The sequence below is a fragment of the Platalea leucorodia genome, assembly GCF_965183815.1.
Source record: "Platalea leucorodia genome assembly, chromosome: Z".
Taxonomy (NCBI): Eukaryota; Metazoa; Chordata; class Aves; order Pelecaniformes; family Threskiornithidae; genus Platalea; species Platalea leucorodia.
This window is the reverse complement of record NC_138858.1, coordinates 44,904,360-44,921,460: the sequence shown is the minus strand read 5'-3', so window position 1 is coordinate 44,921,460 and position 17,101 is coordinate 44,904,360. Positions and strand designations below refer to the sequence as shown.

Here is a 17,101-nt window from a genome sequence, read left to right as displayed (position 1 = left end):
CAGCACTGTTGTCATCCTGATAGGTATCTTGTAAAAAAGCATGTTTGTTTTCCCTGTCTCACAATAATTTAGCAGTAATTTTATGTTAAAAGAGTATTACCGCAGTTCGGGACCTTCATATCCAGCAAGGCTGTCCTCTTGTTGTTGTCATCTATGCAATATAAATCCTGAGTTTCTGTGTAAAACTTGGTCTCTTGAAATTTCTTGATCCACATAATTTCACAGGAACACTTGAATGGATTGTCCACCAATATCCTATAGCAAAAAAACCCAATTTATTTAGAATGCAGAATGTGTCATGCATAGAGAAAAAAATGGGGGGCAGGGGAACTCCAAGCACTCAGCTGGGTGAAAGTAGAAGTTGAACCCTTTAGTCAAGAAGGATAAGGAATGCAACCTTAGTAACCTCAGTGCAATGTAAGCTACAAGTGGATAATGGTTTCTATGTAGAGTGAAGCTCTCTTTGCACCAAGAATCCAGGCTGTCATAGATCGGAGAGATCACACAGGAGGCTCGACTATTATCTCCAATTCACTGGTGTAAATCAGGAGCACAAGAAGAACTGGGCTTTCCATCAAGCTCCATTTTATTTCATAAGAGTCAAGCAGAGATCAGAATTCCTCCCTTCTACACTTGACTCTCTGCTCAGCTACCTCAGCAAGATCATGCCAGAAATAAGTTTCTGCTGTGAGGTGGTAAATTCCTTATAGAGTCAAACAGTCATGGATGATAGGCAAGCTCAAACTAACTCTAATCATAAAAAAGGATTTTACCTAACCTTCAAAATTCATCCGCTACAACACTCTAGAAAATCTCACAGTAAAACCCTAGGTAATGTCATGAGGAAACACTAACTGAAAAAATGGCCCTGAAACAGAAATGTATCATCTAGCTATACGGAATGGAATTTAAACCACAGGTTAGCAAACTTAGCAAATTCTAGTTTTAAAATTTAATAAAACTACACAACAATGTAACGCAGTAACGCCCAAGTAAAATATGAACAGAAATATCCCAATATCTATGCAAGAAGTGACCCAGTGTTATTTTTTCTCTTACAGGCATAGATGAGATCCAACAAAGCATGTGCAAGTGACTGTTTAAGGCACCTCATTACGAGGAGAACAATTGTTCATAACAAAATTTCATGGGTATTATTTTCCATGTACAGAAACCAAACTGAAGTTGCTCACAGAATCTATGCTCATAAACGCCTCCTGAGGACATTAAGTGCGCAAATCATGAAAAACTCAGCTTATCAGAGCTGTAACCTGTTCCCCCCAAAGCCACCTGCAGTTCTTTGAGGATTAACAGCTGCAGGGATCATTCTTGCTAGTCTCTGAAGGAGCAATTTGTATTCACAGAAGTCATCTGCTGGACTTTACCACCACCACAGCGTAGACAAGAATTGCGTGTGCAAGACATAAGTATGAACATTAGGATCCCTTGGGACAAAACCTACAACATGCATTTTCAAAAGAGCAAGATTTACTTTCCATCTTCTGTTTCATCCTGTAACTTCCCTGCAAAAGAGAAATTTCCCTTGACCAGTGGCTGCGCAGTCCTTTTCTTCCACTGTTTTATTTTGTGTTAAACCCACGAAGGGAGTTAGGTACATCAGAGGCAGGATGCTGGATAGAGGCATGATGGCCCAGCCGAAACCGGGACCTAGTAAAAGCAAATCACATGTCTTTATCTTGTTTTCTGTAATTTTACAGCTGAACCTACAGTTGGTCTAAAAGAAGCCTTTCGAAGTGGCATCTCCTTCTCTACAATATCTGGTGCATATCTTGTACTTCACCCTATCCTGAACTTTTCATCCCTTTATGTTTTGATTTACAAGAGTGCTAACAACAGGACATTTGTTTGTCAGATTTAGAGGAAGCTCCTCAGAAGCTATGGCATCACTCTCCTCTTGGATTCTCCTTCCAATACTCTTCTTTCGCTCCTCTTTCTGATTTTCCACCTATGTATTAGCCACCTATCAACAGAATTGTTCAGCTGATACTAATTTTATCACTGTTTTTCCGCCCTTCAGGCTCTGCTTTTTTCGCCCCACTTTCTTTCCCTCACTTCCCCCACGTCTGTTTATCTCACTTCATCGCAATCTCTGTTTGCATAACTGTAGTTCTTCTACCCTACACTCCAACTCCTTCCCAAGCCCTCAACACTGTACCTCAATTTTGTATCCTCTCTCTCTCTCTCAACTTCCCCCATACCTCAAATACTACTCAGTTTAACCTTCGCACCATCCATTCTGGCGCACTCCCAGTACCCTTCCCCTGCTTCTACTACCATGACACTGAATGGCCATTTTTTAACTCTGGTATTAACACCACAAATACATTCACTAATTCACATCAGCCAGTTGTTTTGCCTCCAAGTGCTATTTCCCTGCCTCATTAAACTTCATTTCCATAATTCCTGTCACATATTTGTAACATTTGCTTCTCTTACTCTCTGTCCCAAATCCTTTTTTACTTCTTTCTGCCCAGGAGCAAACCAAATTCTTCAGGATGATCAGCAACATTGACGTTGTTCTCCTTCAAAATCTTTGTAAGCCCTCACTCCACCCACAGCCTAAAAGAAGCTGTTCACCTGAGATGGAGAGATTCAAGACTGGCTTGATTTGTGCTTTGGAACAAACCTGTTAATAATATAATTATATAGAGTAAACTGGCAGCAGACAAACTCCAACAAACTGGGAGCAGAGTATGCCTTCAAAACTGCAGTCATTTCCTTTTTTGCATGCTTCCTAAACTACAGCACTTTTACACTACTACTCGCTCTTATTTCTGCAACCTGGGGAGAGGGGCAAAGATGACTCCATTTCTCCACTAACTGCTTAGAAAAATTAGGAGAAGCCCAAGCTTCACACTGTGCACTGGTCTGAGTCCTGTACCTATTTTTTTGAGGTCATGACAACTACAAAACATAGAACCTACAACCAAGTACACACTAACAATGGCTTCTTGGCAGGGACTAGACACAGCGTATGAGGAAACGGGGACTTCAGAACCAACAGACCTCTGCAGGGCATACAGCAATGGGAGTGCTCTACAACTAGCTAGTCTCTCCATCAGAGTGCTCGGCGACTGACAAGTTATGAAAGAAAATTCCAGCGAGCAATGTTCCCTGGGCTGTAAAGAAAGAGATTATACCAACTTAATTATCAACAAATATGCCTAACGGGCATAACCTCTTTTTGTGGCACTGGGATTTGCTCACTTCATTTCTCACATGCTGAAGTTCATCAGAAGAGGTCAAGGATTGCAAGGCTGGTGTTGCAATTCTTGGACTGGCATTTTGGACGATTTCTGACTCTGCTCAGAGCTCTGGGCGAGCAATCTCCCTCTCCTCTGCAGCCCCAGCCCTCCCAAAGCTCCTGCATGCTCTCTGCAGTCCCACATATTAGCAAAGAACACACAAGATGACCAAAATTTTGGAACATATACCAATACAGAAGTCCTGCTTGATGGAATGGAGGCTAAAAACGCAATATTGAAACAATCAACAAATATGTTTACCAGTGCTTCATTACCAAATGATTATATAAAGCACACTACAACTCAAAACAATTTGAGAAAATAAAAATATTCTTCAGTAGCCAACCATAAGCATAGCAGCTCTGGGGCCAATATAAGAATATGAGAGAGACACTTCATTTGAAGATCTGTAGAAGGCCGTATTTTCACTAGCTTAAATATTTAATACAAACACTGATAGTTTTGTGTGAATTAACCTCACAATAAAATATTTTAAAGCTGAAGGGAAGAGGCTATTTTGGCCTCTACATTGTTTTCAAAGATAAACTTGACCTTCTTGAAGCCCTGGTATGAAAATCTCTCTGTATTTAAGTGTCCAGCATTGCTACTTTCTTTGGATCAGAATCTCATTCCTAATCATTGATGGACCTCTACCTGCAACAGAACAAACTTCAAAGTCTTGTTCTTCCGTTCCAGCCAAAAATAGACTTTACTTTAAGAAATGACAACTTACAGATCAGACAAACCCAGATGGCGAAAAGGCTTCTTGGACAAACTTGAGAGCTTGTTTCTGGATAAATTGCTATGGGAAAAGAGAAAGATTGCATTAATTAGAATTGCTTCTTCTTACACTGAAAATACAGTTTGTGTCTCTTAAAAAAAATTAAGAACTCAAACCAGCTCTAAAAAGCCCTTATTCCTTTGACTTCAGTTGTAAAGGAATGGTGCTCAGTCTTGTTTTATGGTTGGATGGGTTTAGAGGGTTTGAATCCAGTCTGCATCTAAAGTCAAATACATTCAAAATCAAACTCAGCAAAGGTCAATATTTTCACTTTTAGCACTTCTGTTCGTTGCAGAAAAGCAGCAGATTTAATTGTGTTTCAAAAGTATTTTGTAAAGTCCAGGTGTTAATTACATGCTCAATTTATTCATAAGTGAAATGGGTGTATCCCTTTCTTTGATGCTGCACCAAACTCTGTACTCATATAAGCCCTCCTCACATGCTAGCACACATCCACATCAGAGCCTTTTAGTTATTCTTTTCAAATTGCATGTACAATATGCACCCACATGGAAGATCAAAAGGAAAACTGTAAAATGCCTATATTGGGCTTTTTTATGTCAATTAAGCGTTTACGGTTTCCAGTGGTAATTAAGTGAAAGGTCCTCTCCCATTATGCAGAGCAAGGACATGTTCATCTGCATCAGAAATACTCCTCCCCTCCCAGGCTTACAAAATTGCTTTCTCCACCCCAAAGCAAAACAATGCTGTTTTTCTACAGTCTTATCAGTCCACCAGTTAAAGACAGTGAGAGCAGTAAACTGTACAACTGCCAGCAGTACAGTGCAAATCAGTGTTATGAGCCAAAATACCACACGAGTTTTATGTGGTATTATAAAGGCGCCATAGGGGCTCCATACTTAAAGCTGCATTGCATTTAAAACCAGGGATTAAATATCTTTTTTTTTTTTTTCCCCTAAGGAACACAGTGTTTACTTCCCAAACTTTTAGTCCTTGATCTCTGAGTACAAGATAATTTTCAGAGAAATTACAAATTGCGTCTTCTACAAACGTTTAGAACAGAATCTTTAAGAGATTTTATTTACTATATTTCCTCGTTGATTCCTTCTGACAAACAACAGCCTGAAGTTTACAAATTGACTAGTCCTAATGTGTGAGAACAAAACAGATGACCTTCTATTCCATTCATCAGGTGAACTAGACCGCCCTATGGCAGATGCTGGTGGAAATGCCTCGTGGACCCTGATCGGATATATCAAAATTAAAGTACAATTTGCATATAGGACAGAAGTCATGTTTAAGTAAAAACTGCCACTATGATTTTTTCCCCAATATGTATAAGCCATATGTTGGGAGGTTGAAAGAAGGTTGAATCCACATATGGACTTCGGCTTTTGTCTGCAGCACTGAGGCAATGTTAAGCACATCAAACCCCATCCCTCCATGGGCAACTCTTCACCCCTCCAGTTCTGACACTGCCAAGCAGCACATGCGGATGCCGCTGTGGTATTACCAAATGAGGCATGCACCTGCTTCTCTTACCTGCGCAGCAACTAAATCCTACCTTTCCCAAAAGACAACCAGAGATACAGTAGGCTTTACCTGCAGACAGGTGCCCATGCCACTCACTACTCTAGTGGGAGGCAACATAACTCCGGGTCGTGTGATGACCAGGTTTGAATCCTGGTTTCCACACAGCAGAGGACCCTGCTCTTCCATAACAGAAGCACTTCCTAACCATCAGACGATGGGTTCCTCAGGGAAATCCCTGTCCGGCTGAAGCCATTTCATTTTGCGTGATCTTCCCTGGCACCCTAATGGGACAGCAAGGCTCAAGCTCTGATTCGAGAGCAAGGCAAATCAAAGGGGATTTGAAACCCTCTACCACGACCACCTTCTAAATATTAAAGTGTCAGAACACAAATCTGAAAATGGGCCACAAACATCTTACATAAGAGCCCCAGCTATCCTCTGAGATAGTATTTCTTTCTTTTTTAAGAAAATCATGTCTTAAAAACAAAAGTGTCAAGAATATCTTAAAAACATAACGACTGACTCTGGGAGAGGGTTTGCTGTTAGTAACCCAGCATGGACAGCCCACCTACTTCATGGACAGGACTGAAGTCCCATCTTTCCTAAAGATTTCCTCCTGGCTGCTTACATGTTTCCTTGCTCAACTTACTCATGGTCATCTAACTCATCCCATCCCTTCCTGAGGTGCTGAGCTGCTTGCTCCAGAGCTATGAACTCTATCAGACAGCAGACTGTGAGAATTAGGTGCTGCCATAGCTATACCTTCTTGTCATTTAGTCTCAGGCCAGTCATTGCTTTTGGAGGATTATTGTGAACATTTAGGCAGAAGAATAGACCTTACTTGTTTAGATTCATGAGCCAGACTTACTGTCCAAATGTCACCAGGTATGGTACTTTCTGAACACTTTGTGCAGGTATCAATGACTCCATGTGAGCCAGTGAAAAAATGGGACTGATAATTTAAGTAAAACTATCAAAAGAATAGAGTCATTATTTTAACAACTCCAGTTTTCAAAAACCAAAAGCACCTTGATAGCTTTAATTCTCTTTTCATATTTTTACCAGCTATGCTCGATACGCACCAGGAAAAGGAAGTAAGAACAGTAAGAAAAGTAATAAAAAATTCCTGTGCCTGCATTCTTGATCATGTGTTGAAACATTTAGTGCTTCCAATACTGTAGCCTTTTCTCCCATGTAGTTTAGCACTTTAAGGTTTCTCAAGTTGACAAGTAATTCAATAGAAATTTTTCAGATGACTGTTACAGATTTATCACCTTAAACGATACTTTGACAGCAAATTTCACATTATATATATATTTCATACACTGAGCACTTTATATTGATTATAAAGGTGCCTGCTGTGGTCTCTTTAATTCATGTTAAGTGAAAAAATCACTACCAGGCTTATTATAGAGTAGTTAAGGACCACACTTCCACTCCCATGGAAAGAGAATATAAATTAGTTCCCCAATTCAACTACACACAAAAAGATCATGGTGAGCAGCCCAAAGAAGATCCATCTGGAGTTCTAAAGCCTTTTTTTCTGGAGGGGGGGGAAAGCCGAGAGTACAGAGCTTGGCTCCAAAGCTATACCTAAGGAGAGGACCCAAATTCAGTCAAAAGCATGCCCGTATTTTACACAGAATCACAGAATCATATAGAATGGTTTGGGTTGGAAGAGACCTTGAAGATCATCTGGTTCCAACCCCCCTGCCATGGGCAGAGAGACCTTTCACTAGATCAGGTTGCTCAAAGCCCCATCCAACCTGGCCTTGAACACTTCCAGGGAGGAAATGTTCGAATATTAAGCTCACTTTAAACTTGCTAGCCCTAATCCAGCTAAAAGCAAACCTGTGGCAATGTGAGGAGTACAAAAGCAGCCCAAGCGGCTGCATAAATACTCACAGAGCTAGCAACACAGGCACAGCTCTACTGCCTGTAGCGCTCCTAGCAAGGGGAGGCAAGAAGGAAGAGGAGGGAACAGATCTAAGGAGAACTGGGGGAAGAGGTGAAGAAATGGCCATTTTGTTATGCTCAGTCTCCCTCCACAGGCAACTGCTTGCTCTGCCTATGGCTGGAGCCAGCCCTGTGTGCAAGCAAGGGAAAATCTGCAGCAAGGTCTCACATGGCTTCATTTGGCTGCCTTACCTAAACCCAAACAGTGTAGAGATACAAACACATCTTAATACCTGGAGCTGTATATGTACTACGTTCACAAATCTATTGAGTCAGTGATGCAATTATACACAGCTGTCCTGGTTTCATCTGGGATAGAGCTAATTTTCTTCTTAGTAGCTGGTATAGTGCTGTGGTTCGGATTTAGTATAAGAATAATGTTGATAACACACTGATGTTTTGGTTGTTGCTGAGTAGAGTTTGCACTACTCAAGGACTTTTCAGCTTCCCATGCTCTGCCAGGCGCACAAGAAGCTGGGAAGGAGCACAGCCAGGACAGCTGACCCAGACTGGCCAAAGGGCTATGCCATACCCTATGGCGTCATGCTCAGTATATGAAGCTGGGGGAAGAAGACAGACTGTCTTTATCTCAGCCCATGAGTTTTCTCACTTTTATGCTTCCAATTCTCTCCTCCATCCCACCGGCGGGGAGTGAGCGAGCAGCTGTGTGGTGCTTAGTTGCTGGCTGGGGTTAAACCACGACAACAGCCTGGCATGTAACAATAGCTATTTTTTAACATTTTTGGAAATACGCACTTGCTGTGAAATATATTTTTATGTTTAAAGGTGTTGACAGTACACCATGCAGATGTATTACACAGGTCCATTAAAATTACTGTTAGCAGCAGATTAAGTTTATAAATTACAACACTACTAAACTAAGACTGTTTAGCATCTTGCTAAATGCGACTGTTGACTAATTTGAGTCTAAGGTCAATGAGAATACCAGAATTAGATGAGCAAGGCTATTAATTACATTTAAGTAACACCTATTAGAGCATTTACTTTCCTGTTGTTTATGTTATTACTCAAATCTTCTCATCATACATAACTCCAGAAAGATATCTGGGCTACAGAAGTTTGGCCAAGAAAATAAGGTAATAACAAAAAAGGGCTTAAGGAAATGTGCATTAATAAGATCCTTACAATCTAATATTCTTATTTGATTCATAAAATAAATACTACGTTCATATAATGAAGGTGCTTAACTACATCAAAAGATTTTTCATAGAAGAAAAAGAAAACTAATAGTATCACTAGCAAAATCAAAGCTTATGCAGTTACATCAGTCTTCAAAAAAGTGTTTGGAGTTTTTGTTTTCTTTATGGGATAGTAACAAACTGTTGTTTCAAAATAAAATGCAAGACTTCTCAAAGACCTGTACTCAGAGGTTACTCTTGCGAAGTGAAATGATTTCAGCTCTGAATAGTTTTCACTGTCCCAACCACAACAGGGGCTGCACTTCATTCCCAGTGCAGTCAACAGGGGTTTTATTGCTGATGACAACAAGCAGTGATTCACTGGGGCTTTCAGAAACATTTTAGTGTGCATCAAGGCTTCCCAGAGAAAACAAACAAATGCATTTTTTGCACGGATAATAGATCAGCCTTGGCAAAAAATGTCTCCATACTTACTGCTTTGTCACATGCATACAGAGCAGCTGGTGCCACTTAATATTTTCCATCTTATCTGGGCTTATCCTGTGTCTGCTAACATTACTAAATCCCCACCAAAAGAAAACACAGTACGAGACTGGATAAGCTCCTGGTTCATAACGTTAAGTATTCTGGATCAGGATTCCATGTACATCAACCAAACAGATGTCAGTCAGCCTAATTTGTTTCTAACAAGCAGCTTCATGAATTACAGATCTAGTAAAGCCTGCTTACCAACAGATACGTATTCCATGTTTGACTGTGTGCTCCAGCTGAAGCTCTTCCTGTGGCTGAAGTATTTTAAAGACTTTTTACCCATGTGGATTCTGTAGGGCCTAGCAGATCATATATGCACAAAGATACTTTTCCCTCAAGTGGGAACTCTAATAGTGTCTCCCTGTTCTGTCCAATGGTCAGTTTTCAGAAAACCTGTTTACCTGTATAAGTTTTGGTTAGAAGCAACCACTGGGGACAGCGACACTTTGTGACTGCATGAACCCCATTTCCCTAAGGAAACAGGCAAAAAAGCCTATCAAGAGGATCCCACCAATTGTCTCAGTTACCTTTTGCAGTGTCTGCTTGCCCCTACCTCTGCGAAGGTCTTCCAAACATCTATTTACCTTGCTCCAAATTAAACGCATTATTTCTCATTCTGCACTCATGGTCATGGAGAGAACTGATTGCTCTCCTCATCATAATTTCTCTTCTTTTAAAGATAAGAAGATCTATGTTCATTTTCAGTCTTCTCTTTATTGGGCTGAACATACTCAGCCTCTGAGTCTCCTTAAATTATTCACTTTACAAGGTTCTTATAGCTCTGTTGTTCTCTGTAATATCCTTCAAGATGGGGAGATTCAGTGTCCTACATACAGTATTCCAATAGATGCCTTCCCAGCAGCAAAAGTAATGGGGAAAAGATATAAAAATCTAACACAAAATTCCTTTTGATCCCAGACTGAATTTGCTTTGTTCTGCCACATTACGCTGAGATTCTGTCCCAACACAGCCACTAAATCCTTCTCTGCAAATGTGCCTCTCAGCCAGTAAGTTCTTATTGTGCATTTCCACAGACAGTGCATATGCACTTGGCTTTATGGAATTTCATCTTTTACAACCATAATTCACTGAGCAATTGTTACACAGGTAAACACACAAATTCACTCTAGAAGATACTTCCATTACATCACCAGGTGATTATAGTAAAAGCTATTTACTTTATTAATGACTATATGAAGTAATATATAAGCCTCTGAGATCTGGTTCACACTCCTCCAGTGACTGTTCCACATAAGGACAGCAGTTAACTGTTTAGGCAGATACAGACATTCACGTCCACTTGCTTACATGAATTAATTGCCGTTCTTTGGAAAACACAGGTGCAGAAAGTGATTCCATTTCATTAGCAAAGCAATCAGCCCTGTTCTCAGTTCAACAGTTCTGCCATATTACAAGACAGTATCTTACGAGCCCAAGGCTTGGCCTTCTGTCTTCCCGATCTCATTAGGACTTTAACAAAAGCAAGGGGTAAAGTTAAGTGCTAAATATATCTAACAAAGATGGACAGACTGAAACACACACTTGAATACTTGGCTAAAACAGGGTACCTGTGAGGAACTGAGCCCCTCACATGATTTCAATGTTTTGTAGGACTGTAGATCCACAGTTTTCCATGTAAGCAGCAAAGTGAGTGACTCCATGTCGGGCCCACCAAAAGGCTCTACAGTCCTTCAGGGGCATGTACTTATACTAAAAAGAAACCAAGTCTTTCATTTTAGCTGATCATTTTTCTCTGTACTTTTATAAAGAACTTTGATCAGTTCAGCCTTTGCTAAATCTAAAGTGTAAGTAATCTAGAAAAACACAGTCAAAAAGCTGCACTGGCACCACCTCCGCTTCCTGAAGTTCATGAATCACCAATTGCATTTGGGTGTGAAAGTAACCTCATTCTTACATTCTGCTTCGGGTGCATTAGTTCAGATCTGGAGTGAGCTTCCAAAGTGAATCTTCTGATCATCCCCACTTACAGGACATAAGTTCACAGTCTCTGGGCACGCACCCTCGTCAAATTACATTAGATGTGCTCCATGCATGCACCTACTGCACTGCAGCTGCTAAAACATGTTCAGCCCATTGAATCAGACTAGAGCTAGTCAAACCCATGTCATTGGGTGTGATGCATAGTGTGGACATCATACCCTCGGCACCAACTCACTCAGCTAAGAGAGGCACTCTTTGTGCTACGATATTTACCACAAAAGACACAGACAGAGTCCCTTGTTAGAGACAGGAAAATGAATGGGACAGTCTTTTTATTATCCCACATTATGTTCTTATGATCTTCCAGTTCCTTACCATGCATGTCCTATGTTCTGCCAGTACCTTACCATACATACCTTATTTAGGGTCAGAAGACCTCATGACAGAAGACCATTTTAAGTCTGTCTTATTAAAACATTTTATATGAAGGAAATGGTAAAACAGAGAAATAAATTAACAATTAAATAAATTAACATGAGTTGGGCTGTTTTGAATTAGAAGGCAGACACTATCCTTACTCACATGTATTGTAGGTTGACGTTTTTCACAAATGCCTGACGGGACACAAATCTTAAGCCTGAATCCACCACGGTCCTGTGAAGATACATAAAACTGTTATAATATTTCATTTAAAATATGATGGAAAGCATAATGATAATAATGGTTAAAATAAGAGTGTGGAAGAAATCTCAACAAGGCTGAACTGCAATATCTACAACTGTCCTCTATAACACACAAAGTTAGACCTACACTCTGATGAGGTCTCTATATGCTTCTATAAAAGAAATAAAGAAAAAATAACTTTATAAAATACGCATCCCATATACTCACAGATTTTTAAGTCCAACATAAAATCCAACTTCATTGTCATTGATACTTTCTAATTTTCGCTGGTTTGCAATGTAACTGTTGAAAAAGCAAGACAGAAAAAAGTATGAAAGCGTATCCGTCCATGGCTTTGACTGTTCAGAGATGAAGCACTGATGTCTGAAAGTCAGCAGTGACTGCTGACCTGTTGCAATTAACACTAAGATCTACTTAGAGCATCCGCAGAGCAAAAGTGCTCCTTAAAATCTTCCCCATCATTTAAATGGTACTTTGTGGGACAGGGCTGGAGGAGAAACAGTTGAGTTTTACACAGGGGAAATAAAGCCTTGTTCATCAAGGAAGCAAGTTACCCTGAAGGCACAGTAAATAAAGCTGCATTACAGTGTCACCGTTTTCCAGGACACACTTCCTTACCTCATGGATTTCACAACAGCAAAAGGGCCAACTTTAGTGGTGGCAGTGGAGTTACCCCCACTTACATTGAGGGGGGATCGGGCTACCCTAGTCTTTTCCCTCATGTTGTTAACTTAATCACTTGTTCAACCGATTTTCCCCATGCCACAAATAAGTTTCAAATCTATTTTCAAGGTGTGTCAATAAGAAAACTGAGGAAAGGGAGGCTGTACTTCATGGTGTTACATACACAAGTGGAAATTAAGAGAAGAGGAACTGTCATAGTAGACCAAAGCACTGAGTCCACTCCCAGACCGTGAGTATCTGCCTGAACACCAAAAGGATGTGGGCCTGCAAGCCGGTCCTTTGTATTATCATCATGTGAGATCTATGAATAACCAGTGACATCCCACAGCCTGGAAATTAAAATATTTCACAGATAATCCATGGGATGATATATAATCTGTTACCTCTTCTGCAGCAAGAAAAAAAGTTTTCAAGTGCAAATCATGCAGTCTAGGAAGAAGAAATCAGTGGCAACTGCAATTAAACTGATGTTATGGGCAGAAAAGTAAGCCTGATGTAAGAGATGCCTTGCCAAAGAGTCCACGCAGTTCAAAAGATAACCCCAGTCCCAGAAAAACTTAAACAGAGGTTGACCTGTATTTTCATGAGCATCCAGAACTACCGAAAGCTGCAGGTTTTCCTAAAAAGAAAGAGTCTTTCTTTGCTAGAATAAAACTTGTCTTCATTTTAAGCATTTTTTTTTCATTTAAAGGGAATTCTGGTGAATTGGAAAGGTGTATTGCTTTCCCAAAGACAACCCATATACCTCAAATGGTGTGTTAGAGAAATTGACTGTGTGCCACATCCCAACAGAAGCTTGAGAATCCCACAAGTTGGGTCTGGCTCTCCTCCAAAGCTGCAAAGCTGACTTGGGCTATGCTCTTGCCAAGTACCAGGATAAGCAAAAAGTTCCCCCTAATGGGATTCATTGTCCCTTGGGAAAAGGAAGGGCAGTAAAAAGACAATGCGTGATGCTAGACAAAACACATTACTACACCATCATATGACACTGACTGCTCTGCAGGACTTCTTAGCATAAGATTAACACGGTGTACCCATTACAAGATAATAGAGTCCTTTGTATTTTGTGTTTCCTTCCTTGGATCTTTTAAGACAATCTGATTTACTCTCTGGGGGTTTACTAATGTATTTTTTTGTTTCTTGTTTGGTAAATTTACATATTTTGCCAAGTAAAAGCAATGAAGTAGTTTATAAAAGACTATCAATTCTTCCACCTGAGAGCCCTGCAAGTGAATGACCACACTTCCTCTGAACCAGCCCTGAAGAAGAACTCATGATTTAATTAAGTATCACCTTCTCTGTCACCTGGACCTCTACATGCTAGAATAAAGTTATGCAAGAAGTATCGAAGATGATACCTTCCACATCCTGCCCTCGGTGTTCAACCAACAAGAATCCTGTCAAGACCAGATAGAGATAGGGAAAACACAGAAAACAAGGAATCGAGGAAAATGGACAGAGAAACACAGAGGGAGAAGAGACTCTGAAGAGTAAAAGAAAATAAATTGAGGAACCAGTTGTACTAGCTGAAGATTAAGCCATCAAAAAAACCTCTGACAAACACTGCCAGAACACAGATCCATCACTTAAACGTACTTATCACCCATCCAAATCTGACATTGCAATTTTAATCATAAAAACATTTAACCAGAACCTCCCACTATGAGAAGCTCCAGAACTTGACATTACTTATAGTGTCACACAGAAATATATTAGTGTATTACATCCTGTGGTAAGCCTCAGCCAGTGTAAAACAGCTCAGCTCTGCTGAAGGCAATGAAGCTACCACAATTTACATGAGACAAAGATCTGAGTATGAGCACACAATCTATATAAAAAGATCAGTGTTGGTCCATTAGGGAACAAACCAAAAGGATGATATTTGGGAAGAAGCAGCAGCATGAATTTACGATCTTTTCTTTCCTTCTCTCATTGCATCCCTGAAAAGAAAGCGAGGGGGGGCATACTTTACTCTCAGCTCGTACTAGTCTCTTTATGGTGAATGATTTATGATTCCAGTCCCTAACTGAAAGAACCAAAAGAAACCACTGATTTTCCATAACCATGCTTCAAGTAGGGACCCAGAAGAAATTCTCGCTAAGTGCGACTAACTCAAAACAATAACCGCTCTGCAAGACATTTGTAAAAACACCCTGAGTACAGAACATGACAGTAAAGCAAATTTCACGCAGTTGGAAATCCTTGAAGAAAGGGTGGGCAGATGTAATTTACCATAAGCAGGCCACGTCCTCTTACTCTTCCTTACTTGCTTAACAAGTCTGTTTTAAGTTAAGCCTTTGCAGCTATTTCATAGCAATGAGAAAGAAAGGAGTACGATGACTGTAGCTGTACACTGTAAGGGGAAGTTGTTCTTCTGTTTAATTTAGAGGGAGGTCTGAAATAAAACCTCTCCCTAACTGAAGTCTATTTTTACCTTCTTCACAACTGCTCCACCTTGATGTTACTTATCATCAAACATTAATACTCTAAAAGCTCTGACTTGCAGTGGGTGACGCTGAGAAATGTAATTTGCCTGCCTGTCCTTAAGAATATCCACCCTCTTCTTTAAGCGAACGTTTTTATTGTCGCACAGAAGAAAAACATCCTGACTCAGGGCTGGCTGAAGTCAGGTGAGGAGCTTGGAAGCACACCACAGCAAAGCGTAGCACCGCCAAAACCTGGCTGGATAGTTCCCAGTCGGATCACATGTATCGGCTCGCGAATAGCGACTGCTGCCGCTAAACCAAACCCTCAGCTGCCTACAATACTATTCGCTTGATTAATACTATAGCATTCTGCCTCTCCTTCAATGAGTCATCAGTAAGCAATATTTGTTTTCAGGCCTTTAATTTCATCTCCCCTTTGTAAACTACTGATTAATTCTAATAAAGGCATCCAGAATCACACACCTACTGGCTGCACATTGCAACCTACAATAACACGTTCATCTCAGCACACTTCAGCAGCTGTTGAATAACATCACACGCTCACACTTCACCACTTCTGCAACATTCTGGAAAGGGTATTTTAAAATCCCATTCTAAAAGAGTTAGCTCCTCCAAATAGTTTCTCCTTTAAGAGGGTGGTCTTCCCTTCTGCTCATCACACGTGTGAAAGACTACGGATACAGTCTGCGTAACGTCAGTGAGGCAACCTCTGAACTTCAAGAGCATGAAGACAAAGCAGGTTCTGCTCTTTAAAGTGGTCTAGATTATTTTGTGCCTCAATAGCTCAAAAAAAGGATTTCACTCTAACTCTCAAATCTTTTCCTTAACCCGAAAAAAAAAAAATGGTCAGCAGAAGTATGCCTTCCTAACTTATTTGATTTACTCTATTTCCTCTGGATTAATGTATGTTAAGATATACTACTCCATTTAGAGCTATAAGGACATGCTGGAAAACTAGTGCACACTAGTCTTAACAACATAGATGCAAGCAAATAACACTGTAATTCAGCTCCAGAAGTATTTCTGTTGCCAGAAAATTCCCTTTATGGGAAACATATTTTCTTAACACTCCAAAATATAAATCAATTATATGATTAGCTCTGGTTCATACAGCTGGGAAAAAAGCTTTTAAAATTAATAAACATTCCCTGGTGAAATGTTTCTGAACTTTGGGAAAACTTTATACTCCGAGTTTTTTCACGAAATCTTTAGGGGAAAAGGCAGCACACTCCACACATTGAACTGTCAGTAGATGAATCACCATTTAATGACAGGGCATGTATGTCCCTAGTCTACACTACTGTGAGAGCTGCATGGTTACATCGACAATTAACACTGCAAAGTTCCCTAGTGCTGTATTTTCTTACAAACTCGAATGTCAGACCAAGTTCATCAAAAGGCATGCTAAAACTTAGGGACATTTTCAGCACACCTGGGCTGATTTATGGTCATGCATCAAAATCATGCAAAATTTGTAAGCTTGACACAATACTTGATGAAACTTGGCAGATTCAAATAGGTTTCATTTGTAGCCCCTCTGAAACCAAATTTAAAATAATGCTCGAGGGGTGCGAACTCACATAGTTTGAAAATGAAGCATAGAGCTACACACTGTTGCATATCAGGAATGCCAGGTTTCAGACAGATGTAGGGACCAATGAAACAATCTCTGCTCCCAAGAAATCTTTCTATGTAGGACCAAGCTCCCCCTAGGAAGGAAACTCTTAACAGCAAGCAATGAGCATGATATAGACACCTACAAGTGACAAGTTCTCTACAGATACACAGGCTTATTCCAATTATTTTATTCCATTTCGCTGTCTCCATCTGGTACCATCAGTGCCAGATTTCATGAGGCCAGCCTCAAGAAACAGAACTTGTATTGCTAAAAGAGCATGCCGTAACTTGGGAAAGAGGCAGTGTGTCGAGTTAGTCCACTGTGGACTCTACCTAGCATTCAGCAATTTCACAAACAGGTGCTCGACTCCTTGGCTGTCTGGTGTCTCCTGACAAATTCTGAGCAAGTGCTGTAGTGGTATTTTTTTTTAAACTGTGAATCACTCTGTATTTCACAAAGAGTGAAAAACTGATTGCCACTATCACAGGCTCCTTAAGTCATCCTTCAGGGTTTTTTTGCCTCCCATTTAGAGTATTTAA

At 40.3% G+C, this 17,101-nt stretch overlaps 1 protein-coding gene across 1 annotated transcript in view; it reads right to left on the bottom strand.

Moving 5' to 3' along the window:
* NTRK2 (neurotrophic receptor tyrosine kinase 2) overlaps positions 1-17,101 on the bottom strand; it is a gene marked incomplete at both ends in the record, with an annotated part of 205,460 nt that overhangs the window by 176,046 nt on the left and 12,313 nt on the right. The window contains 4 exons of the mRNA XM_082335628.1: positions 101-255; positions 4,000-4,068; positions 11,712-11,783; positions 12,021-12,095. Coding sequence (XP_082191754.1) covers positions 101-255; positions 4,000-4,068; positions 11,712-11,783; positions 12,021-12,095 — 371 coding nt within the window. The remainder of the gene's footprint in view (positions 1-100; positions 256-3,999; positions 4,069-11,711; positions 11,784-12,020; positions 12,096-17,101) is intronic.